General features: G+C 50.2%; 1 protein-coding gene across 2 annotated transcripts in view; it reads right to left on the bottom strand.

Annotated features, from left to right (window-relative positions):
- The window catches only part of jag2b (jagged canonical Notch ligand 2b), a 55,996-nt gene that overhangs the window by 6,632 nt on the left and 23,804 nt on the right, over window positions 1-25,560 (bottom strand). The window contains exons 4-19 of one of the 2 annotated variants that reach the window (XM_042337866.1): window positions 21,569-21,699; window positions 20,760-20,879; window positions 19,589-19,702; window positions 18,148-18,261; window positions 16,185-16,298; window positions 15,253-15,299; window positions 14,694-14,870; window positions 10,338-10,488; window positions 8,512-8,676; window positions 7,879-7,992; window positions 6,209-6,322; window positions 5,213-5,326; window positions 4,541-4,657; window positions 3,840-3,867; window positions 2,965-3,050; window positions 1,655-1,768 (exon numbers count right to left, since the gene is read on the bottom strand). In XM_042337866.1, the coding sequence (XP_042193800.1) occupies window positions 1,655-1,768; window positions 2,965-3,050; window positions 3,840-3,867; window positions 4,541-4,657; window positions 5,213-5,326; window positions 6,209-6,322; window positions 7,879-7,992; window positions 8,512-8,676; window positions 10,338-10,488; window positions 14,694-14,870; window positions 15,253-15,299; window positions 16,185-16,298; window positions 18,148-18,261; window positions 19,589-19,702; window positions 20,760-20,879; window positions 21,569-21,699 (1,820 nt within the window). The remainder of the gene's footprint in view (window positions 1-1,654; window positions 1,769-2,964; window positions 3,051-3,839; window positions 3,868-4,540; window positions 4,658-5,212; window positions 5,327-6,208; window positions 6,323-7,878; window positions 7,993-8,511; window positions 8,677-10,337; window positions 10,489-14,693; window positions 14,871-15,252; window positions 15,300-16,184; window positions 16,299-18,147; window positions 18,262-19,588; window positions 19,703-20,759; window positions 20,880-21,568; window positions 21,700-25,560) is intronic. The other variant, XM_042337867.1, reaches the window with a different exon arrangement.

Genomic DNA, 25,560 nt, shown 5'->3' with positions numbered 1-25,560 from the left:
TCAGGCGGCATCTATGGAGAGAGGAAAGTGGGTCACCGTTTCAGGTCGATGACCTTTCGTTAACCCACTTTCCTCTCTCCATAGATGCTGCCCGACCCGCTGAATGTTCCCAGCCACTTCTGTTTGTGTTTCAGGTAGAACAGGGAGTTAGATTCTACGCAGAGAAAAGCTCCCTACACCACCAGAGGGATATCGTAAGCATCACTTGGATCACCTCGGAGAGTACGAACACTGAGACTGAAAGCTGCAGGAGTTGACGGGGAATGCATTAGGTCTAAACTAGAGTCTGAGCCAACGACAAAGCAGATTTGATTGTAAGAATGGAGCTATCTCCCAGGGGAAGCTTCTCCAATGCGCATTTGATCCAAAAATTCTCCGTGCGTTACTGTCAGGCCTTCAGCCTCTCAGCCCCGAGGCTCTGGAACTCCATCCCCCAGTGCCTTCGCCGCTTCCTCCCTTTCCTCCTTCAAGGCCGGTCTCAAGACCTTTCTCTTTGACCTTCAGCCTTCAGCTCCCCTCTCGAATCTCTACCCCTTCCTCGCACCCTTCCCTCCCCTCACCCTGACCATTTCCCCCCTCCTCTCTCCCTCCCTTTCCTCCCCTCACCCTGACCATTTCCCCCCTGCTCGGGTCATGACCCAACTGTGCAGCGCCTTGGGACGTCCTCCTGACGTGAAAGGCGCTCTATAAATGGAATCTTGTTGTTGTTGTTGTTGTTGTTGTCAGGGGCTGCCACTTCCTGGAATAGTATATGGAAAATACCACAACTATTCCCAACACGACGACACAGGGGAACATTGGGGGAGAGAAAGAGAGAGAGAGAGAGAGAGAGAGAGAGAGAGAGAGAGCTCTTGGGAGAACTGGGGAAAAAACAGCCAGAATTCCTGCTCCTCAACACTATCTGGGGGTAAAGTCTTGGGTGTCAGGTGAAGACTGGATTGGGAGGAGGAGTGGGGGTGGGGGGGGAGGGGGATCAAGGTCAAGGAGAAAGTACAGAGGAGATTCGCTGGAAGTTTCTGGGATCGGGGGCTTCCCTTACAAGGAGGGACTAGAGAAACTGGACGGAGAAGCTCAAAGGGGTGATCTGTTTGGTGGTCAAAGTTCTGATGAGGTAAATGAGCAATAGTATTTCCGTGGGTTGGGGAGTCAGTTTCTAGAGGACATCGACTTAAGATCATCAAAAATACGGAAGTTAGGATTTTATTTGGACTGAGAGCCCATTGGGACATGAAATGCCCACATAAAAACACTGGTTGAAGCAGAATCTACAATACAATACCACACAGAATTACATTTGTACAGCGCCTTTCACGTCAGGAGGACATCCCGACCTGAAAGACACACAATAACAGTTGTTTGTGTGTGGGGGGCAGGGTGGGGGTGCGGGGTGTTGAGAGGGCAGTGGGACTAAGCATATAGCTCTTTTAGGGAACGCCCACCCACCCCCCTCCCCACCGAGGCACAAGGGGCCGAATGGCCTCCTTCTGTGCTGTCGAATTCTAGGATTCCAGGAGGAAGAGGGGAAAAAAACAGCCAAACAGAGTCTTTAGTTAGTTTAGGAAACGTGCAGCGGTGATTAAACTGGAAGCACGACTCCATTGTCTCGCACCCGGATCACCCTCGCTCAACATCACAAGGGATTGGCGATAGCTACCTTCCTGGCATCTGGAGCTGGCTCTCCCGGGCGGGCAGAGGCACCTGTACCCATTGATCTCGTCCACACAAGTGGCACCATAGGCACAAGGGGACGACTGGCATTCATCGATGTCTGAGAGAGAGAGGAGAAACAGTTATAATCAAGGCAGGAAGAGAGGACTGAAAGCTGAAGAGAGCCACTTGTTCCTCGTGCAGCTAATTACCGAGCCCGGCTACAGCCACTTCAGGGCATCCTTAGCTCTGTGGTAAACAACCTCCTTAGAGAACGCTCACGTGAACTCCCTTCTCTCCTCTAAGCAGTTTTTTTATTTCCATGTTATTTCGCTCACAGAATACAGTCAATTCACTTTACAGTATGTCCTGTGAAGCGCTTTGAGACGTCTCGAATTAGGGCCAGGCCATTTTGGAGGGAAATTAGGAGGGTTAGTGGGAATCTGGAACTCACTCTCTCCCCCTCTCTCTCTCTCTCCCTCTTTCCCTCCCTCTCTCTCTCTCTCCCTCTCTCACTCCCCAGAAGCCTGTGGATTATAGCTGGAGCCATTCACATCTTCAAGACTGAGGTGGGCAGATGTCTGTTAGATCAGGGTATCAGGGGATATAGGGCAAAGGGGGGTAATTGGAGTTGAGGTACAGATCAGCCATGATCTTATAGAATAATAAATAATAATAATAATAATAATAGAATAATAAAGGGCTGAATGGCCTCCTCCTGTTTCTATGTAAAGAGCAGGGAGTAAAGGCAGAGAGCAACACAACACTGAGCAAATATATACCCTATCTAACAAATATATACCCTTATCTAACAAATATATAACCTTACATAACAAATATAAACCCTGACCTAACAAATATATACCCTGACCTAACACATATGTATCCTGATTGAAAAAATTTCAAATTCAAACCATTTAACACACAAAGAAGGGTCAGAGTAAACTCTCTCTGAAAGCAGAAGCCTCCTGTCGGGGGGGGGGTGGCAGAGCCCCTGTGGAGGTGGGCAGGGATTTCTCCGAGCGCATGAATTATTCAATGTGGTGGTGCCTCTTTCGAGGAGGTGAATCAGCTGAGTGCACCACAGGTTACAGGTCAACTGCCACAAAAAGAGCCGGGGGTCAGAACGGCCTGACCCCAGGCCAGCCAGTCACTCGCTATCCTCTTATACTCTTTTCGCCCACAAAATACACAGTCAATTCGCTTTCAGTGTATCCCGAGAAGCGCTTTGAGACGTCTCGAAGACGTGATAAGGCGCTGGATCAAACGGCAGGATTATTATCATCGCCATCATTGTTATTATTACTATTATCTTACTGATTCTGCAGTCTGGACCAGCGAAACCTGGCGCGCACTCGCACCGAAACCAGTTCACGCCGTCCACACAGATGCCTCCATTGTAGCTGCGTAAAGAAAACACACACACACACCCCCCGGTTAGGAACAAGTGGGCTGTAGGTACAGTCAACAAAACCCACAGCTGAGCCCTGGGCTGGGACAAAGGCCAGGTTTGTGGCTTTGAACAGTCAGTCGGCCTTCAAATGCAGATTCCAAGTGTCACGGGCAGATTTTTCTCACTTGAGAAACAATGTGGAGAACAGAGAGGGGTAGGGGGGTGGGGGGAAGAGTTGCAGATCCCTTTCCATCCCCCCACCCGCACTGCTCCCTTTTAAACAAACAGTTCCCTTCATCAACCGCGTCCCTCCCCACTCCAACACCTCATTTGATCCCAGGCAATTAGACCTTTCACCAGGGGCAAAAGCAGTGTCATTATCTGCTCTGGGTTTTCGTGCTCTCTCGGCTACAGGTGCGCTGGAAGCTGTTTGTTAAGGCGGGTTGATGTCGTGGCTGCTTTTACGCGACGAGTTTGTTGGACAGAATAAATCCGCCGTGTGAGAAAAACAGTACGACGTCTGGCACCGAGACAGCCCAGACGCTTCAGAGTGACCTGGGTCAGGTCAGCGCTGGAGTGAGAGGAGACATAGGTCAGTGTCCCGACAACACATAGCATACAGCAGCGTCATCATCATCATCACAGTCCTCTCGCTGCTGCTCACTGACTCATTTTCCCACCAGAGATAATCGGAACGGAACGGGGGAGAATGTCATCGGATGTCACGGCACATCTAGGGGTGGGGAGGGGAGGAGGGGGTCCAGGGGCTTGTGTTCCGATCAGCGAAACTGTAACTTACCAGGGGTGAGGGTTGCAGTCGTTCTTATCTGTGATTAAAACAAAAAATATAGATTTTTAATGCTTCAAAATGATATATTTTGCACCTTTCTTATAGCACCTTTCATGTCAGGGGGGACATCCCAATGTCTTTGAATACAGCCCCCGCTCCCCCTCAGGAGACCCAGGACAAAGTTATTTTAACTTGTGCAACAGTAATCATCCTTGCACTTGATACAGCGCCTTATCACGTCTTCAAGATGTTTCAAAGCGCTTCACAGAATATACCGTAAAGTGAAGTGACTGTGGATTTTGTGGGCGAAACGCAGCTGCCAATTGCGCACAGCAGCGTGCCCACAACCAGTCGTGAATTGAGCGACCAAATTATTTTTAAGAGATTATTACCTCCGGAAAAGTGATCTGCCAATCGACTAACAACCGGGTTCCTACTTACTGTTGGGTAAACAGAGGCGTGTGGAGTAAGGAAACTTGCCCAAAGTTTCGCCCTGCCCGGGAATCGAACCCAGGTCCCCTTGCTTGCTCTAACCACTGAGCTACAGGACTAAATAGTGAGGTTAAACACAGCGATAAATAAGGTTGTAAGGGAATTAGAAGGCTGAAACTATCAGAAACAAGACCAGAACTGGCTCCACCGATAAGCCCATTGCCCTACAAACAGTCACCTAAAAGATACAGAGAGTTTAAACTGCCATCTGCACTTACTCTGGGTGCAACTCGGGCCCTCCCACCCCTCTTTGCACACGCAGGTAAAGGTGTCACCGCTCCCCACACAGGTGCCCCCGTTCTGGCAGGGGTTGGGGGCACAGCTGCTGCTTTTAGCTGGAACACAGGGAGAGAAAAGTTTGTTCCGTTCAAAATAAATACTTGCGAGTTCAGTCTCTCCTCCCCACCCCAGGCCCGTCCCCAAACAGGATTAGCATTGGTTTGTAAAAGCGCCACACATGCCCCCCACACACACACACACACGCGCGCACACCACACACCTATGCACACCACAAACACACCACACACGCACACCACACACACCACAAACACATACACACACCGTTTCCATTGCCTTTCAACGGCGGGTTAGAGTTGAGTTTTAACTCCCCCTCAAAGTATCGAGTCTCCCTCAATAGTTCCCGGCGTTCCCATGTGAACAGCTAACCTGTTCCAGGGTCTGTGCCGAGTGAGCCACCCTCCAGCACCTCAGGGCTTTCGGGGCGAGAGAATCAGCCAGGCTTCCCACCTCCGACTGCCCTGAGAGAAGGTGCATTTCTGTCCCGCCGTGTCTCCAAAATGGTCTGTTCATCTCTGGAGGCGAAGGACGGAGGGGACAAGGAATAGCTGCTCTGGGAAGGACGTGTGGGACAGGAAACCCGATGAACTCACCGAGATTGCAGGTGTTGCCTCCCCAACCAGTGGGACACACACAGTGAAAAGTGTCTCCCACGTCGTGACAGACGCCTCCGTTGCTGCAGGTGTTTGCGTCGCACTGCTTCTCCTCTGCAAAAGAGGAAAATCGTCAACGCCACTCCCGCTGGATCCAGTGCTCCTCACAGAGAAGCGTGTAAAGCAGCACGTGGTGGGTGTCAAAATGCAGTGAACAGCTATTGCGATGAGTTGTTCTGACAGCAAAAAATAATCATCATCATTTGGTCGCTCAATCCACCAGTCTGGGGGAGGCCGCTGTGCGCAATTGGCTGCTGCGTTTCACCCACAAAATACACAGTCGCTACACTTTACAATCTATTTTGTGAGGCGCTTTGAGACGCCTCGAAGACGTGATCAGGCGCTATATCAAATGCAAGGATTATTATTATTAGTTATGTTTTCGACGAGGGACAAACGATGACCAAGACGACGGCAGAAACTCCTGCTCTTTCAAATAAAGCGGAGGCTTATTTACAGTCCACCTGAACCAGACAGGAAGGACTCCACCTCAACGATGGAGCTGTGAGCTCTCCAACCAAACTTGCGCTGTGGAGCACACAGCCTTCTGGTGCACGACCCACAACTCCTAACCTAGAGGCAAGCCAGAATGACTCCTTCTCCTTTGGGGATGAATGGCGCGGAGACGGAGGGAGGGAGGGAGGGAGGGAAGGAGGAAGGGAGGGAGGGAGGCGGGGAGGGAGGGAGGGATTGGGGGAGGATGGAGGAGAATTTGAGGTTCAAGCGGTTACTTCCCTTGTGATCAACGAGAGCGAGAGCAGCAACAGCAACACACACACACACACACAGACAACATATATGTTGACAAGGCAACAGAGAACAAAGGTGAACTATACTTGAACGAGGCAGCAGGTGCTGGTTCCCGGTGGTGGACTGGATGGGGGGGGCGGGGGGCGCGGGGGGGGGGGAGACAACAGCACAGATAGTGGCACTTACTGGAGTGGCAGGTTTTCCCTTTCCAGCTGTTGGTGCATTCACAGTAGAAGTCGTTGACTCCGTCCACACAGCGACCTCCGTTCAGGCAGGGGTTGGGATCACAGTTATTGTAGTCTGCAACCAAAGCATGACATCCACATTACCACAGTCTAAAGGCTCAGCCTCCCCCTTCCCCCCAACCTCCACCCCCCCCCCCCCACCCACACACACACACACACACACACACACACACACAAGCGCGCGGCAGCTTGTAGACATGGAGACGGTTTCAATTTACTCAACAAAGCCACGTACAAATCCTCTCCGATTACTGGAGCAGCGCGCGAGCGGAGGAGGAGAGCAGTAAACCCCAAACCGAGCAAAATAACATTGGATGAGGTTACAATTTAGTGAGATTGCCGCCTCTTTTTCGATGTTCCTCCAGTCAGCCGAGGCTACGGGTCTTATAATAATAATCCTCGCATTTGATACAGCGCCTTATCACGTCTTCGAGACGTCTCAAAGCGCTTCGCAGGATACACTGTAAAGTAAATTGACCGTATATTTTGTGGGAGAGACGCGGCAGTCAATTGCTCACAGCAGCGTCCCCACAAACAGCCGTGGATTGAGTGACCAAATTATTCGTTTTTTTTAAAAGGGATTATTACCCCCGGAAAAGGGATCCGCCAATCGACCAACAACCGGGTTCCTGCTTATTGCTGGTAAACAGAGGCGCGCGTGTGGAAACTTGGCCAACGTTTCGCCCCCCTGCCCGGGAATCGAACCCGGGTCCTCTCGCTTGCAAATATGGGGCTTGAACCCGCAACGTTGATCGTCAAGGGCCCCGTCACCATAACTGGGAGCCGTGTGACTTAAGCCAAGCACTCCAGGTCTGACTGGAAACAAAGGCCCAAAGGAACAGGCTGTTCTGTGTCTGCACACTCCTTGTTCCACCATTTCCCATCATTGTTCATTCATACAGTGAAACAAAAGGTAAGGTCCCTCCTGTGCGGACTGCATTGTGACTACAAACACCACCGCGCGCGCCTTAGCTCACCCAACAAAGCCAGGCACACACTGACGTGACTGCACTTCCATCATTAGACTTCAATGCACCCAGCGTGTTTATAACCTGGAGGAAAAGCTCTCTCTCGCTCGCTCTCTCTCGAAATAGCTTTGCAAGTAGCTCACATGCTAAGTCCAGCACCGGGCACTCAAATATACACACCCACACACACACCCACACACACAGGGGCTCTCTTCCCTTCTCTCACCCTCACACCCCGGTAAAAGCCCTCCACGGTTTTGCTCCCCTCTACCTTTGGGACCTCCTAACCCCCTACCATCCTGTTTGCTCCCTCCGCTCAGTGGGCTCCGGCCTGCTTCACGTCCCCCACCTCACCCGCCCCAACCATTGGCGGGCGGGCCTTCCGCCACTCTGCCCCCGCCCTCTGGAATTCCCTCCACCCTCTTCGCCCCCTCCCTCGCCTCCTTCAAGACCCATCTCAAGACCCTCCTCTTCGACCGTGCTTTCGATCTCGATGCTTTCCCCCTCCCCCCGCCCTCCCTGACTCCTCCCCCCAGCTCGGGTCCGAAACTCACCCCCCTCCCGCCCAGGGTCTCCCTTGCCCCTCACATCTGTGGCCGCAGAGGTGACAGACACGCTGGCGATTGAGTGTTAGTTTGCTCACCGATCTCACAGAGCTCCCCTTCCCATCCGTCGGGACAAGCGCACTGATAGGAGTCCACTCCGTCGATGCACGTCCCTCCGTTCCTGCACTGATTCCGGGCGCAGTCGTTGATATCTACACAAGAGCAAAAGGAAGGACTGTTGGGCATTGGGGGCAAACAAGGAGGTTAGAAAAGGACAGGCGGTTCGGTGCTGTCTGGAGGGCAAACAGAATGGAGGAACCAAGCACCCAGCACAGACACGAAACAACAACAATTTACACTGCGCCCCTCACACAGGGCGGTGCCCCGGAGCCCCCGACACTGACCGAGCACCACGCCGGGCCGGGGGGCGGGGGGTGACTGTAGGCACTGGTCGAATAGGAAGGTCTTCAGGGACGACCTGAAGATGGGGCAGGAAGGGGCAAGGTGGGGGGGATAGAGGGAGAGTGCGGAGGGAGAGAGGGAGAGTGCGGAGGGAGAGAGGGAGAGTGCGGAGGGAGAGAGGAAAAGTGCGGGGAGAGAGGGAAAATGCGGAGGGACAGAGGGGGAGTGCGGAGGGCGAGAGGGGAGTGCGGGGAGAGAGGGAAAGTGCGGAGGGAGAGAGGAAGAACGCGGAGGGAGAGAGGGAGAGTGCGGAGAGTAGTGACACTTACTTTCGTGGCAGTAGTTGCCGGTGAAGCCACGATGGCAGGCACAGGTGAAGTTGCCGGCCGGCTGGCTGATGCACTGGCCGTGAGGCCCGCACACGTTGGAGGAGATCAGGCGGGTGCCCTCGCGGGTGGTGTTGCTGGAGACCGCCACAGTGCAGCTGTCAATCACTGACAAAGAGAAGGACACAGCGTCAAGTCACTCCCTCACCATCACCACCTCTCACATCTCACGCCAGCTCTCAGTGTACACTACCACTAAACAATAAGTCACTGCATCTTACAGTATAACATGGGAAGCACTTGAGCAGGAGGAGGAGGAGGAGGAGATGGCAGAGGTCAGTTGGAGCAAGAGTGAAGGGAATTAATAGTCAAGGAGGTGAATCGTGTCAATCTGCAGAGCCACACGGAGCCTGACAAGGATGAGGGTGACAGAGGCCGGGGAGGATATAGGTCACTGAGGACTTGATGTCCAAAAGGCATTCAGAATGGTAGTGGTTTTGTAATGGATGGTGGAGGCAGAGAGGTAGAGTTGGGCACTGCAGGGGCCTGAGGAAAATGTCACCATTGGAGTAATAATATTAATAATTATTATCAATAATAATAATTATTATCAATAATAATACCTGCATTTGATATAGCGGTTTGTCACCTCTTCCGAGACGTCTCCAAGCGCTTGACAGAGTACACTGTAAAGTCAACTGACTGTACGTTTTGTGGGCGAAACGCGGCAGCCAACTGCGCACAGCAGCCCCGGGAATCGAACCCAGGTCCTCTCGCTTGCGAGGCGAGCGCTCCAACCACTGAGCTGCAGGACTCCACGTCATTAGGGGGGAGTGAAGGGATTGGAACATGAGTGTGAGGATCTTAGGGTTAAAGGTGGCTTGTCTGGGCCACACATGGCACCTGTCAACTCCATAAAGGTTAGCTTCGCTCACAAAAAGCAAAGCCTGGCAGCTGCTATAAATGTCACTGGTTCCATGTCAGGATTGCTCCTGACTGTCGGGAGCGAAAGAGAAATTATTGTTTAAAAATTACTCAGCTGTCGTCTCCGGAGTAGTGTGCTATCACGATAGTAATGCAGGCAAACTTTTGCAAGTAAATAAAGAGGATTCAATGACGAGGAAGAGGGGAACGGAAGGGAATTACACAGGGTGCACAGCAGGTAGAAGGAGGATATTGTAGAACGAGACTTAATAATAATAATAATAATCCTTGCATTTGATACAGCGCAGTATCACGTCTTCGAGACGTCTCAAAGTGCTTCGCGGAATAGACTGTAAAGTGAATTGACTGTATGTTTTGTGGGCGAAACGCGGCAGCCAATTGCGCACAGAGGTGTCTCACAAACAGTCGTGGATTGAGTGACCAAATTATTATTGTATTTATTTGGTGAAGGGATTATTACTCCCGGATAAGCGATCCGCCAATCAACTACGAACCGGGTTCCTACTGACTGCTGGGGAAACCGAGGCGAGTGGAGTAAGGAAACCTAATCTTTTGCCCTGTCTGGGGAACTGAATCCAGGTCTTCTCGCTTGCGAGGTGAGTGCTCTAACCACTGAGCTACAGGCCTTCACATACCAGTTAACCGCACGTCCTCTTATTCACACCAGGACTCAGATGTGGAAGGGAAGTCAGACTACGAGGTCAGTGAATATAGTTTGAGGTTGTGCTATAAAAAGGGATGCGATTTCACTCGAGCAGCACGAGGTGGAGATGTTGAATGTAAACGAGTACATAGATAGTAAGAGAGCGAGAGACACACAGACACACCACGGGGCTGCTTCGCAAGCCCTTGAGCCTGATATGGGTTTCTCTATTGGACTGTACCTCGGCAGGGAGTGTTCCTGCAGTGGTCCTTGAGGAATGAACAGTTTTTGCCCTCGTATTCCTCTGGGCAAGCGCAGTAGTAATCTCTTTCAAGGACGTAGCACTTGGCACCATTCTGACAAGGGCTGGGAGCACAGTAATTAATCTTCGTCTGAAATGAGAAAGAATAGGTTAGACAACTGAGCGAGCTAATTACAGCACCGAGTACACATCCATGTCATTGCCTCGCCACACATCTGTTGAAACTGAGTCCGTAACTGGATTTAAAAGGGAAACAGAAGACCGTGAGATTGTGCGGGGAGAGAGAGCAGCGAACTGGGCTTGGGATGAACAACTTCAATGAGGGAGCGACTACCAGCACACAGACACATACACTGACACGCACACACACACCCCTCACACACACTTACACACACTGCAACTCCCTCCGCCCCCACACACCACCACACAACACACACACAACAGGACTCTGCTGCAAACCATTGTGTAACTCGCACATGCATGATGGACTGGCACTGTGCGTATAGCAGAGCTACACTGGTTATTTTGAGCCAGATCGTACCCCGCTCAGCCCACACAGACGTCAGAAATAGGTGACTGAGACCCTGGTGGAAGAGGTACATATTAGAAGGGAAACGGAGGGCGCAAGGAGGATGGAATCCCGGAAAGCAGGTCTGACCGGCAGGTTACGTTATCAGGGACGTCACTGGCTGAGATGGGCTGAAGCACTCGATATGATATGATACGACATTACGGAAATATCCTGCTCAGAAAAGCCAGTGCCACCGGGAAGCAGAGTACACCAAGTATGTTTGTAAGCAAAGGCAGCAAAACAGTCAGGGAGTGAGTGACAAGGTCAGCAGACCTGACAATACTGTGTCTCCGTCCTCCCCCCCACCCCCCCAGTACTGCACTGAGCTCAATGCGGGGCTTAAACCCACAACCTATTTACCCCGGGAGCAAGAGCAATAGTAACTGAGCCAAACTGCTATCGCCCCCCCACCGCCTTTGCGCTCAGGAAACAAACGCCTGTGGATTCAGGGGGTTCAGCGCAGCTGCATTTGAAGCATGCGTCAGGGAAGGTAATTCACACTCCGTCCTCAGGCTGTGCAAAGCCAGGCCAGCAGCCTCGCACCTCAGCTGTTGTGGGTCAGTCAGCAGCTGAGGCCGGTTGCTGGGCCCAAGAACGGCTTTGGAGGCCAGAAGCCGCCGTTAACCCTTCGAGGAACGGTTTCCGCTGGCCGGTGAGCCGGGCGCCAGAGGCCACCAACTTAAGCTGATCACCAAAAAGATGGAGAAGTTAGGATTCTTGTAGAAGAGTGAGGGTTATGAGGAAATGGTATGCCGTACCAAATAATAACCAAATAATAATAATAATGCTTTGCATTTGATATAGCGCCTCACCACGTCTTCTCGACGTCTCAAAGCGCTTTACAGAATAGTCTGTAAAGTGAATTGACTGTATATTTGTGGGCGAAACGCGGCAGCCAATTGCGCACAGCAGCGTCCCCACCAACAGTCGTGGATTGAAGTGACCAAATTATTATTGTGTGTTTTTTTTCTTGAGGGATTATTATCAGGAGTGTGGAGTAAGGAAACTTGCCCAAGGTTTCGCCCTGACCTGCCGGGCATCGAACCCAGGTCTCTCGCTTGCAAGGCGAATGCTCTAACCACTGAGCTGCAAGGACTCCACTGTACCAAAGTGGTTTAACGCAGAATCCAACAACAACGAACAACATTTACACAGCACCGGTCACGTCAGGACAGTCGTGGATTTGGACTCGAGCTGGGAGATGGGATCAGGAGGAGAGGAGGGTGGGGGTAGGAGGGTGACCGAAGGCGCGGTCAAAGAGGAGGTTCTTGAGTCGTGGTTTGAACGAGGCACTGGAGAGAGCCAGGCGACAGGACTGTGGGATGGAACGAGATGAAGATTTGAAACGGAAACATTGAAGGCCATAAAGCAAGGTGGGGCGGGAGTGACAGAAAAGCTCTTAGAACAGAGAGAGCAAGAGAGCTGCGATGGGTCTAATGGCCTGCTCTGTGCTGTAAAACTCCATCCAAAACCATCCAGCCAAGGCTGCAGCCAGTAAACGAACGGGACAGAGTGCACTGGAAACCCAGCCACCTTTAATTGAGATTACACTTCCATCAGCAGAAAGGATTCGGCTGTTAAAACAATTGAAGATAAATAAATAAGAGCTGCTCCTCAGATCTCGCGTATCACAGCTCTGCATTTGTTTCCTTCTCTTAGTGTCGGTTTCCCGTTCTGTCGAATGGGAGATCAGAGGCTGGCACTTTAAGTGCCTGGGGAAGGGTGGTATACATTTCCTGTAATCACGAGGAGGGCAACCTGCCAGCGTGGCCATTTATCTGCTGCACCCGACCATCACAACGGCCTTTGGCTAGTGCTGGGTCGGAGGAATTATAATAGTAATCCTCGCGTTTGACACAGCGCCTTATCACGTCATCGAGACGTCTCAAAGCGCTTCACAGGGTATACTGTAAAGTGTATTTTGTGAGCGAAATGCAACAGCCAATTGCGCACAGTATTGTCCCCACAAACAGCTGTGGGTTGAATGACCACCAATTATTATTCTTTTAAAATTATTTTTTTAATCTATTGTTTTGAAGGGATTATTCCCCCCGGAAAAGGGACCCGTCAATCGACTAACAACCGGGTTCCTACTGACTGCTGGGGAAACAGAGCCGTGTGGAGTAAGGCAACTTGCCCAACGTTTCGCCCCCCCCCCTGCCCAGGAATCGGACCCAGGTCCTCTCACTTGCGAGACGAGTGCTCTAACCGCTGAGCTACAGGACAAACTGGGAGCTTGCAGCAGCTTGTGGGTGCAGCCATTAGGGCTGATAAGCTCGCAGCAATAATGACTGTCATAAATCACAGCTTGCAAACACCAGGCTCCTTCACCTCCACCAGATTGCAAGTGGAGAGGTTATATATATATATAGAGAGAAAGAGAGAGAAATAACTGCACAAATGAAGGAGGGAGCAAACCAGCTTTAAATCAATTTGCCTCAAAATGACCCACATAAACAGAACAATTTAAAAATATGTATTAAACAAAGCTCACGGTCAGGTCAGGGAGGAATATACACTCCTGGGTGGAGTAAACTAGAGCTACACACTCCTGGGTGGAGGAGTAAACTAGAGCTACACACTCCTGGGTGGAGGAGTAGACTAGAGCTACACACTCCTGGGTGGAGTAGACTAGAGGTACACACTCCTGGGTGGAGGACAAGGCGCTGTTTGCTTGTTGCTCTCCTCTGCACTGCCTCTGGGGTCTGGGCAGTTCCCTCAAGTTAGTGATTAGAACTGTACGCAGTATTCTTAGGTGCGCTCTGAGACGCTACCCTATGTGGAGGGCGCTATGTAAGTTGTTGTTGTTGTAGGTGCAGCCTGACCAGAGGACTATACAGCTCAAGTATGACTTCTGGGGCTCTGAACTCAACTAATTTGGCAACATAGCCCAGCCTCCTGTTTGCCTTGTTTATCGCTGTGGAGTCAACTAACACCCCTAGATAATAACCTATAATAATAATCCTTGCATTTGATACAGCGCCTTATCACTTCTTTGAGACTTCTCAAAAGCGCTTCACAGAATAAACTGTAAAGTCAATTGTCTGTATGTTTTGTGGGCGAAACACGGCAGCCAATTGCGCACAACAGCTTCCCACAAACAGTCGTGGATTGAAGTGACCAATTTATTATTATTATTTCTTTTGGAAGGAATTATTCCCCCCGGAAAAGCGATCCGCCAATCGACTAACAACCGGGTTCCTACTTACTACTGGATCTCTTTCAGCTATTCCCTCCGTGGATGAAGTACATGTGCCTTCTATTCTTATTTCCTATACGTAGCACCTTATGTTTATCTGTATTATACTTCATTTGCCATTCATCAGCCCACGTGTGTATCCTATCAGGCCCTCAGTGGGAAGTCCTTTGCTGCCTCTTCTGATGCTACAGTTGGTATCATTTGAAAATGTAATTACCTTCACTCAGGTCAAAACATGTAAGGTACAGGAGGGAATCCCAGAACTGCCCAAGGCACCTCGCTTAATACCTCCTCTCCCCCCCACCCCCATCTCAAACCCTCCATTTTGACCTAACAACGACCCTCTGCTTCCCTATCTTCAGCCAATTTCGTAACCACATCCAGGGTCTTGCCTTTGATACCCAGTCTTCAAAGCACTGAGCATCTTTTGGGGTCTGATTCCCAGGCAGCAATCACAAGCAAAACACTGGCTGACATCTTCCCCTTAACCTAGACACCGAAGTCAATGTGCACAGCTGTGTCCTGCACTCACACACACACACACACACACACACATAGTGCTCACCTCACAGTGGGGTCCAGAATAACCCTGCAAACAGCGACAATAGAAGCCTCCGACCAGATCTTGGCACTGCCCACCGTTATAGCAAGGCTTGCTCGCACACTCATCGATTTCCACCTCACAGCTTCTGCCGATGTACCCACGTGGGCACAGACACTTGTAGCCCTGTCCTTCGTGCCCCTGAAAGGTTAAAGACGGACATCGCACCGATTTACTACAAACATGTCACACTCTCGCAAAAAACATCTGATAAGGGAAATAAAGGTCTTGGGTTTCTACAGCACCTCATCACACTGAGACATCATAAAGTGCTCCACAGTAATTACTCTGCAGTGTGGAGGCTGGTATTTTTAGACCACTGTTTTACGTACAGCAAGGTTCCACACCCACACAGCCACGAGGTGAATTGAGTGATTAATTTGGAGGAATCGTTGGGCAAGACACCAAGAGGATCTTCCTTGTTCTTTCCCAATAATGTCATGGGATTGTTATTAGCCTGAACGGGTAAGATGGGACTCTAATTCGATGTCACAAACACACACACACAACACTCGCATCTCACCTTACAAGTCCCTCCATGCTGGCACTGTCCATGGCACTCATCGTCACCTAGGAAGCAATGAGTCCGCATTACATCAGGCATTGTTAGAGATGGAATAGTGCCCAAACAATAGTTCAGGCCTGTCCTCTCCATTCACCACCCCCTCACGCCCTCCCCCTCTCACCCCTCTCCCACCCACCCCACCCCACGGCTAATATAGAAATCAGACAAGAGCTTCTGAACATGCAGAGCAAGACACCGACCAGACCACGTGCACCAGCCTGCTCACCGCTTGGAGAACCTGCCCACTGCGGGAAGAGAGTGCTCAGTCATGAGAGAAAGGGAGCAATTACTCCTATCCCTGTCATTTACCATCCTCTCCCCTCCCCACCCCATCATTTATACCTAATAATACTCTTTGAATTTGAATCATGTCTTAAAGCCCTTCACAGAATAGACTGTAAAGTGAAGTCACTGTATAGTTTGTGGGCGAACACAGCAGCCAATTGCGCACGGCAGCGTCCCCACAAACAGCCGTGGATTGAGTGACCAAATAATTATTATTGTTATTTGTTTGGAAGGGATTATTACCCCCGGAAAACGATCCACCAATCAACTAACAACCGGCTTCCTACTTACCGCTAGGTAAACAGAGGCGTGCGGTGTAAGGAAACTTGCCCAACGTTTCACCCTGACCCTGCCCGGGAATCGAACCCGGGTTCCTCTCACTTGCGAGGCGAGTGCTCTAACCACTGAGCCACAGGTCTCCTTGCTCGTATAAGATCTCGCTCCTCCCATCCAGCAGTGGTTAACCCGCAAACATGCACACCGCTACAAAACAAGGGCCGACTTTTAAAGTAAAAGTGCGACTTATTCATGCAACAAACACGTCAAAATTAATACATTGCAAAAAAAAAGAAAAAGACAAATTGGGACAAAGAGGGAATACTGACGGACGTCACAGTTCTGGCCAGACCATCCAGGAATGCAGTCGCAATAATATCCTCCAATCAAATTTCTGCAAGAGTAAGCACTTACGCAAGGGTGCCCCTCACACTCATTAGCATCTGTGAAACACCCAGAAAGAGACAGACAGACACACACAGTAAGCAACTTATAAAGCATGCGAGCTTGGAAAAGACCCCAAATACACACCCGTGTATTAGAAGGGAATTGGATAAATAACTGAAAAAATAACTCATGGCAATAATAATCCGTGACATTTTGATGCAGCTCCTTATCACGTCTTTGAGACGTCTCAAAGCGCTTCACAGGATGTACGGTAAAGTGAATTGGCTGTGTGTTTTGGTGGGTGAAGCGCGGCAGCCAATTGCGCACACAAACAGTCGTGGACTGAAGTGACCAAATTATTTATTTATTTAGTTAATTTTGAAGGGATTATTACCCCCAGAAAGTGAGCCGCCAATCGACTAACAAGTGGGTTCCTACCGACTGCTGGGCAAACAGTGGCGTGTGGAGTAAGGAAACTTGCCCAACGTTTCGCCCCCCCTGCCTGGGAATCGAACCCAGGTCCTCTCGCTTGTGCTACAGGACTCCACGAATGGGGATGAGGAGTGGGGGGTGGTGGTGGGGGGGGGGGGGGGTTTGTGCAGGGTTACAGTCACAAATGTAACATCAAGCTTTGTTCCACACAAGCAAATTAATTATCTCTGTCCCCACACCACAGCACAGGCGTCGCCGCATAACAAGCTCCCATGCAACGAAAACACACTCCAGATTTATTGTGCAGTCTGTTACACCTGTTATTGTGTATTAATATTCACATCTAATATACCCATTCCACTTCCTTTCCAGCCAGGCTGCTGATCAGCCTTCAGTTTTATTTATTTAGAGCAGTAAATCGCCACAACAGGCATTGAACAACATTTCAAGGAAACACAGAGAATTGCCATAATAACAATAGTCCTTGCAGTTGAGATACAGCGCCTTATCACGTCTTCGAGACGTCTCAAAGCGCTTCACAGGATACACTGTGAAGTGAATTGACTGTATATTTTGGGCGAAACGCGGCAGCCAATTGCACATAGCAGCGTCCCACAAACAGCCATGGGTTGAAGTGACCAAATTATTATTATTTTTGGAAGGGATTATTACCCCCGAAAAAGCGATCCGCCAATCGACTAACAACCATGTTCGTACCTACTGCTAGCTAAACCGAGGCGTGTGGAGTAAGAAAACTTGCCCAATGTTTCGCCCCGCCGGGAATCAAACCCAGGTCCTCTCGCTTGCGAGGCAAGAGCTCTGACCACCGAGCTACCATGGGACTCACCATAAAAACCTCACCACCGCTGTCAGATCAAAGCAAGACTAAGTTTCTTCCAAATCCACCGTCTACCCACACTCCAACAAGCTGTGACGAGCCTGGGAGTCGATGCCCTCAGCCAACTACATTCTTGACACTTTCGCAACACTCGACATTTTCCTGGAGCAATAAAACCATCTAAATCCTGAGATAGAAAACCGTCCAGGGTGGGGATGCTAGCATTTTCTTTCGACCCCCTACCTCAGAATCTGTGAAAAGTGGAGGGACAGCTGGAGGAATTTTACACAGAGGGCGATCAGAAAGTGGAATGTTTTGGATCAATATTACGCTATAATAATCCTTCACATTGGGAAGGTATCTGAAGAGGAGGATTCTAAAAGGGGCCACATTTTGGTGACCTTTCATCTGAGCAAAAAGGTCGTGGACTCAAAACGTTAACCCACTTTCCTCATCTCGGTAGATGCTACCTGACCTGGTGAGCCTTCCCTTTTGTAGCCTTCCTGTTCTGAAACAGTTGCATCCACATTGTGCAATCCTTCCTGCTCTGACCTAACATTCCCTCCGACGTGGGCATCGAGTCTCACCCTACTCACCGGTCATAATGTGTACCACCCCCCACTCCATCCCCTTACCAAGCTGGCATGTCTTCCCGGCCCACTGCTGTGGGCAGATGCATTCAAAGCCATTAACTCGATCAATACAAGTCCCACCATGAGCACAGGGGCTCGAGGCACAGTCATTTATATCTAGAGAGAGAAAGAGAGAGAGAGAGAGAGCGCATTATTATTGCTTCAATCGAGTGCATCTGAATCACAGATATTCTCAGCCTGGGAATCGGATTAGAACATTATCCTTGATCTAACGCCCGATCACGTTGCAATGCCTCAAAGCTTTCGATTGGCAGTTACTCTGCGGTGCAGGTATTAGCTACGTGGAAAGCCGCCTTGGGACGTCCTCCCAACGTGAAAGGCGCTACACAAATGTTATTTTGTTGTTGTTGAGACATCTCGACAACGTGATACCAAATGCAAGGTTTTAAACACCGCAGCGCGAGTCCCCACATCCACTTCTGCGGTTGTAAAGTTGCTGAGTATAGAGTGTGGGTTGGGGTTGTCTCCACAGAGGTCAGGTCAGAGATTGAAGTCTCTCTCCCCGTTGTGCCGCTTGGTGACATGTGTACTTTCAGGTAAGCCTGAAAGCCAGAGCAACATAGAGAGGACGACAGATTGTGTAGAGTAACCCGATCGTGCACAGCAGCCTGTGCGTCGGGGGAAAACACTACATAGGAATGAATCGTATGCACATTCACAGCATTGCCAGCGTACAGTCATGTGGCCCTGTCCATCCTCTCAACAGCTCGTTCCCACTTCACAAGCCATCGCTCGCTCTGCTCATCCATTGACTGGTGTAGCTGTAAATAGGTTACCGACCAACTGTAGGCTCAATCTAGGTTCCCTGCAACCACATCACTCACCGGCGATAATAATAATCCCTGCATTCGATACAGCGCCTTATCATGTCTTCGAGACGTCTCAAAGCGATTCGCAGAATATAATGTAAAGTGCAGTGACTGTATATTTTGTGGGCGAGACACGGCAGCCAATTAATTGCGCACAGCAGGGTCCAACAAACAGTCGTGGATTGAGTCACCGAATTATTATCGTTCATTTATTTTGAACCATTTGGTATTGGCTAGCCTCGCTGTAACCACATTACAGCGTGGAGTCCTGTAGCTCAGTGGATAGAGCACTGGCCTCGCGAGCAAGAGGACCGGGTTCGATTCCCGGCAGGCCAGGGTGAAACCTTGGGCAAGTTTCCTTACTCCATACGCCTGATAATAATCCCTCAAGAAAAAAATAATAATAAATTGGTCACTTCAATCCACGGCTGTGAGCAATTGGCTGCTGCTTTTCGCCCTCAGAATACACGGTCAATCCACTTTACAGTGTATCCTGCGAAGCGCTTTGAGACGTCTCGAAGAAGTGATAAGCCGCTGTATCAAATGCAAGGATTATTTATTTATTATTAGCCACCGATGCCATTAACTAGCCACGTTGTAAGAGGGTTACTTACTGTTAGCACACGTGGTCCCGTTCCAGCCTGAAGGACAGTGACACTCGAAGCCTGACGGCACCTCATGGCAAGTGCCCCCATTTGCACAAGGATTGGAGACACAGGCGTGCTCAGCTGGAAACAGATACAGTGGGTTACACACACATACACACACACACACAGTAAGAACAGCAGGCAGTACACGCCCGCCAACCCCACATCAGACCAATTAGTTAAGAGTCACGATGGCTCGCTCCTCAGCTGCCCAATTCCGTTCGAAAGAGCTCTTTAACTCTATAGGGGTTCATAGTTGAGAAATCGTGAATACAACCTGAGCTGCGTTACAGATTCATCCCACGGCACAGAGCTGAGCCACGCAACAACTTGCCTTTATATATCACTGTATCGCCCTCCACATGGGCGAGAAGTCAATACCTCACCCTGGGGTAAAGCTCAGCCTCTCTCTCTCACACACAGGCCAACGGAGAGAACAGTACAATTGGCCCCAGTACCACTGGACTGTGGGCAGACTTGAGCCAAGGGAGCTGTGCCCGATTGCTTCATACACACACCACAAACAGCCGGGATCAGACTGCGCCATTGTGAAACCATCTATTTCCTTACACACACGTACGGGGGGAGGGTGGGTGGGGCGGGGGAGGAGATCAAGACATGGAATGGATTATGGGTTAAGGCCAGACTCGTTTAGAAACCATACAACTATACGTCAGGAGGGAGGCTCTCTCCCAACTCCCTCGTTCCACCATCCACGAACTCCACTGCACCTGGAGGTCCTCCCGATGTGAAAGGCGATAGACAAACATAAGTGGTTGTTGTTGTTGCACGCATCTCACATGCTCCAAACTCTAGTCTCCAATGGCTCCCCTTCTCCCAATGGATTCATTTCAAGGTCCTCGATCAAGTCTATGAAGCCCCTTGTGCCCTAACACCCCCCTATCCCTGTCATCTATCCTCTTCTACTACTCAACCCTCTGCTTGGCAAATTCAGGTCAACGGCACATTGGTGGCTAAGCCTTCAGCTAACCATGTCCCTACCCTCGACATCTCCTTTCCTCTACCCGACCATCACCACTCCCCCCCCCACCCTTTCTATCCGTCTATAAAGGGTCTTCTTCATCCAAAGCTGAAATATGTCATGGTTATTATACAAGTTACACTTTTTGGCACCTACCAATCTGACATGTCTTGCCAGAGTAGCCTTCAGAACACACGCAATGGTATTCATCCGGTTCAGTGTTCATGCAGGTGCCTCCGTTGATGCACGGGTGGTGGGTCCCACAGTAGTTCAGGTCTGCAGGGGAGCGATCGTGTGAGTTAAAGGAGCCAACACAAAGCCTACGTCCTACAGCCTGAGGGTGAGACACTAGACACTGATCACCAGGCTCTCTCGTCTGCGAGCTACAAGTAGTGACTTGTCACTGGTGCAGTCTCAAGGCGGCTCTCACCGTGAGCTTCAAGGCACTGTGTCACGGAGGAGGCTCTATCCAAGTCAGTCCCCCATCCTCATTGGGATCTAACCATGTTCCTACCCTTCGTCGTCGTTGGAATTACCAACCCACCCCACTGTGACCACAAGGGATGTAGAGGCTTGAGCAGGCTGCCCCCACCCCCACCCACCCTGCTACCTTCTCGTGAGAACCAGGGAGGAACAACGAATAAATAGTGGCTCTGTCAGCGTTTCCCACATCCCGAGAGGAGAGCTTAAAAAAGCATAACCTCACCTAAGTCCAACGGGCTCAAGCCCTCTTCCCCCCCACCCTGCACACCCTGCAACCCCAATAAGGGTTCCATCCCATGCTCTCAAATCCACCATACTTTTTATCTAGCTCCCTCCCTGACGAACAGCCCCCACCCCCCCCGGATAAGAAAGGTACAGTTTGCTGAATCCCAACACTTATCAGCGCTCCTGCCTTAACACATCAAACGCTGGAAGACCCACGTTTTCTGCGCAGTTGCCAAAGCGCAGGTGATTCTGGCTACCTTTGTCGCACAGCAAGCCGCCCCAGTTGGTCTCGCAGTTACACTGCCAGGGATTCACGCAGGTGCCGTGCACGCAACCAGGGTACGGAACGCACTCGTCACAGAACTGGCCTTGCCACGCGTACAAGCACCTGAAAAGAGAGAAAGGAAACGAATGCAGTTTCGCGGACAGGGTGTAACAATCCTTGCATTGGCAGCGCCTTGCGCATCGTGCAGCGACTGTTTTGCGAGCGAACGCGGCGGTCGATTTGCGCCTGCACAGACGACCACACGGTGAACGACTGGGTTTTTATCTGGCGGCATTGTTTGCCAAGGCACCGGCTAGAAACGCCCTTTTCTTTTCAAATGGTGCCATGGGAGCTTTGACAACCACATGAACAGGCACAGACAGGACCTCGGTTTTAACGTCTCATCCCAACCATGACACCTCAAGCCACGCGACTCTCCCCCTAATACTTTGAGCGTAAACCCAGGCAGAGCGACGACCTCTGACTAAGCAGCGAGAGATGCTACCAACTGAGCCAAGCTGCTACCACGACACAAAACCAGGCACTCAGCGGCTTATCAGACCCCAAAGTTTGCCTCACTTCTTAGCAGCCTCCTGTCTCACTCTCTCTCTCCCTCTCTAACACCAATCAGAATTGTGAAGAGATTGATACTGTACAGCCGCGGCTCGAATTATAAACTAAAACATAAAATAAACGCGTTTCAATTTAATTGGTTGGCAAACAGTCCTTGCGTTTGCCTCTGCAGTTATGCGACGTGAAACGGAGCAAAGTCTTTGCTTCACAGTGAATTATCAAGTGTAGTGATCGACATTTCTAGGTAAATGGTAGCTATTTTGAGCATAGAAAAGACCCACGCGCAAGCATGAACGACCCATTTATCTGGGGACTTGTTGGCTAGGGTACAGGAGGAACTTTTCCAACAGTGACTTAGAATCCGCAACCCTTTCGTTTCAAAACTCAAGCATTCATAAGAGTCCTTTTGAGTTTAGTTTATGGCAGAGACTCTATTCAATAAATACTACATTAAACAGAGGGAACAGCACCTCCAAGTGGGTAGTACAAGTGGCCTTGGATCCTGTGAGTGAAGGAGATATGTCACCTTCATTCCACAGAGATGGAAAAAAAGACAGAAATATTGATTTCCTCCACATACACACACTTAGACGGAGACTTCAGAGCATACAGAGATAGACATGGGGGAGGGGAAATGGGTGGTGAAAGGTTATTTTTACAACCGGGAGCAACTGCAATCAACAGCTGTCCATATTCTGGGCGCGGGCTATTTTAAGACGCTGTGCTGAGATCAGAGTTATAATAATAATAAAATCCTTGCACTTAATACAGTGCCTTATCACACTGAAACGTCTTAAAATGCTTCATAGTTTTCTGTGAAGCGCCGTGACTGTAGTGGTAGGTAACGTGGCTGCCTTGAGTATCAGGCGAGCGGAGTTTCGTGTTGCAACCAAGGGTCTCGGTAAAAAAAATGTGGAAACCCGAGACGAGTTAGCCAACATGTGGGGATGGGTGGGGGGGGGTGGGGGGGGGGAAGCAGCGAGAGAGATCTAATCTTCATGGCAATCACACAGAGTGGACAAGTTTAGAGTGGCTTAATGCCGGCTGTGATATTAACAGAGCGCACGCTCACCAACACACACACACACACACGCGCGAGTTGGCAAGGGTAAAAGCATTCCTTGGCAGAACCCTGGGAGCAGATTTATGTACAACCCTAACACTGTACACAGTACTGGCCTACTTCACACCTAGCGTACAGGCGGACATTACATTACGAAGAGCAGCCACATTGACGGCTGTAAAACGTGTCCCTAAGTGACAGTGAACTCCGGGGAGAAGAGAAGACTTGGGGGCAGAACGTATGCATAAGATGCTAAGTGGTACAGATGAACTAAAGCCTCATTTAATAAGGAGGCGCAAACAAACTGGGAAGAGGAAAGAACAGAGAGTACAAATTTACTTTACAAAGGGCACAGACAATTATGTGAACCTTTTAAATAAAAATGTGGAATGGATGACGCAGGGAAGATTGCGTCAGTAAGGGAACGAGACAGCTATTGTATGACGATCAAATCGACTGAGGTGTACGAGAGGAAAAGTGCTGGTGTGTGGTGTTTCTTTTAAACTTTGGAATGGCCCATTCCTGCACTGGGTTCCTATGTATTTTTAAAGGTAAATGGTGAACGCAACTGAAACCTTGAAGGCAGACTGAAGCTCATGAATTTGAAACCTTGCAGAATCTGAGGTGCAGGGCTCAAGTCTCGAGGTGATGTTTTTGGGTGACGAGGGAAGGAACCACTGAAGAGAATTTGGGGAGTATGCAGACCTGCCATGATCTAACAGAATGGCGGAACAGACTCGAGGGGCTGAATGGCCTACTCCTGTTCCTACCTGTGCAACAGTACTGGATCCAAACTCCAAACAGTGTAGTGGCTCCCCATCCCCCAGAGGATCGAATCCAAGATCCTCATCCTCACCTACAAGGCCATTCACGGCCTCGCTCCCTCCTACGTTGAGTCCTGTAGCTCAATGGTTGAGCACTCGCTTTGCAAGTGAGAGACCTGAGTTCAATTCCAGGCAGAGGGCGAAACCTTGGGCAAGTTTCCTTACTCCACACAGAGCCTAATAATAATCCCTCCAGAACCAAAAACAATAATAAATTGGTCATTTTCAATCCACGACTGTTTGTGGGACATTGCTTTGCGCAATTGGCTGCCGCGTTCGCCCACAAATATACAGTCAATTCACTTTACAGTGTGTTCTGTGAAGCGCTTTGGGACGTCCTCCCGACGTGAAAAGCGCTATATCAAATGTAAGGATTATTATTATTATTACCTCTCCGACCTACTATCCCCCTACCTACCCGCTCGTACCCTCCGTTCCTCTGGCTCCGGTCTGCTCCACATCCCCCGCCCCAACCGCCCTACCATCGGTGGTCGGGCCTTCAGCCTCTCAGCCCCGAGGCTCTGGAACTCTATCCCCCAGTGCCTTCGCCGCCTCCTCCCTTTCCTCCTTCAAGGCCGGTCTCAAGACCTTTCTCTTTGACCTTCAGCCTTCAGCTCCCCTCTCGACTCCTCGCACCCTCCCTTCCCTCCCCTCACCCTGACCATTTCCCCCCTCCCTCCGCTCACCCTGACCATTTCCCCCCTCCTTCCCTTCCCTCCCCCCTCACCCTGACCATTTCCCCCTCCTCGCTCCCTCCCTTCCCTCCTCACCCTGACCATTTCCCCCCTGCTCGGGTCCCGACTCAACTGGGACGTCCTCCCGACGTGAAAGGCGCTCTATAAATGAAATCTTGTTGTTGTGTGGAAGTCAACCCTACAGAACTGGGTGAAGGCAGACAGGAGGAAGGGTAAGAGAAGAAACCATAGCAGAGACCTCAATGACAGCTCAGTCACACTTCCAAACCTTTCATTTTCTGCTATCGAGCACACAGGGAAACACCATAAAGAATTTATTCCCTTTTGTAAGATGCGATTCACAAGCACCAAGGCGTTCAGTTACAGCTATTCTGTTAGGTCACTGACAGACAGTTTGAAACCAGAGTAAATGCACTTAGCAACGCTGACTAGTGCGCAAACTCGCATTCCAAACCTACCGAACAGACCTCCACCCTCATAAATACCAGATCAATACCATTACTACATTCTTAGCAAAAGGCGGGTATGAGAATGATCCGTGCTGTTTTATCAGCAGCCCTTTCGGTTACATTTGCTTTGCACAAAGCAGACCACAACATCTGATACGGTAATCGGATAAATATTTGAAGAGAATATAAAAAGGGTATTGGGAAAAGAGCACTTATCTAAAGCCACAGAGTGGCCACGGCAGAGAGAAGGCCTATAGAAACATTTCGTAGTACGGCTGGTAAATAAATCATGCATCGTCTAATGGACTGGATAAAGATTTGTTTACACGCAGCTGGTGACGCAGAATGTATATGAAAACGCTCACGCACACTGTAGGTGG

This window comes from Callorhinchus milii, unplaced genomic scaffold, assembly GCF_018977255.1.
Source record: "Callorhinchus milii isolate IMCB2004 unplaced genomic scaffold, IMCB_Cmil_1.0 Scaffold9, whole genome shotgun sequence".
Lineage (NCBI taxonomy): Eukaryota > Metazoa > Chordata > Chondrichthyes > Chimaeriformes > Callorhinchidae > Callorhinchus > Callorhinchus milii.
This window is presented reverse-complemented; position numbering and strand designations above follow the sequence as displayed.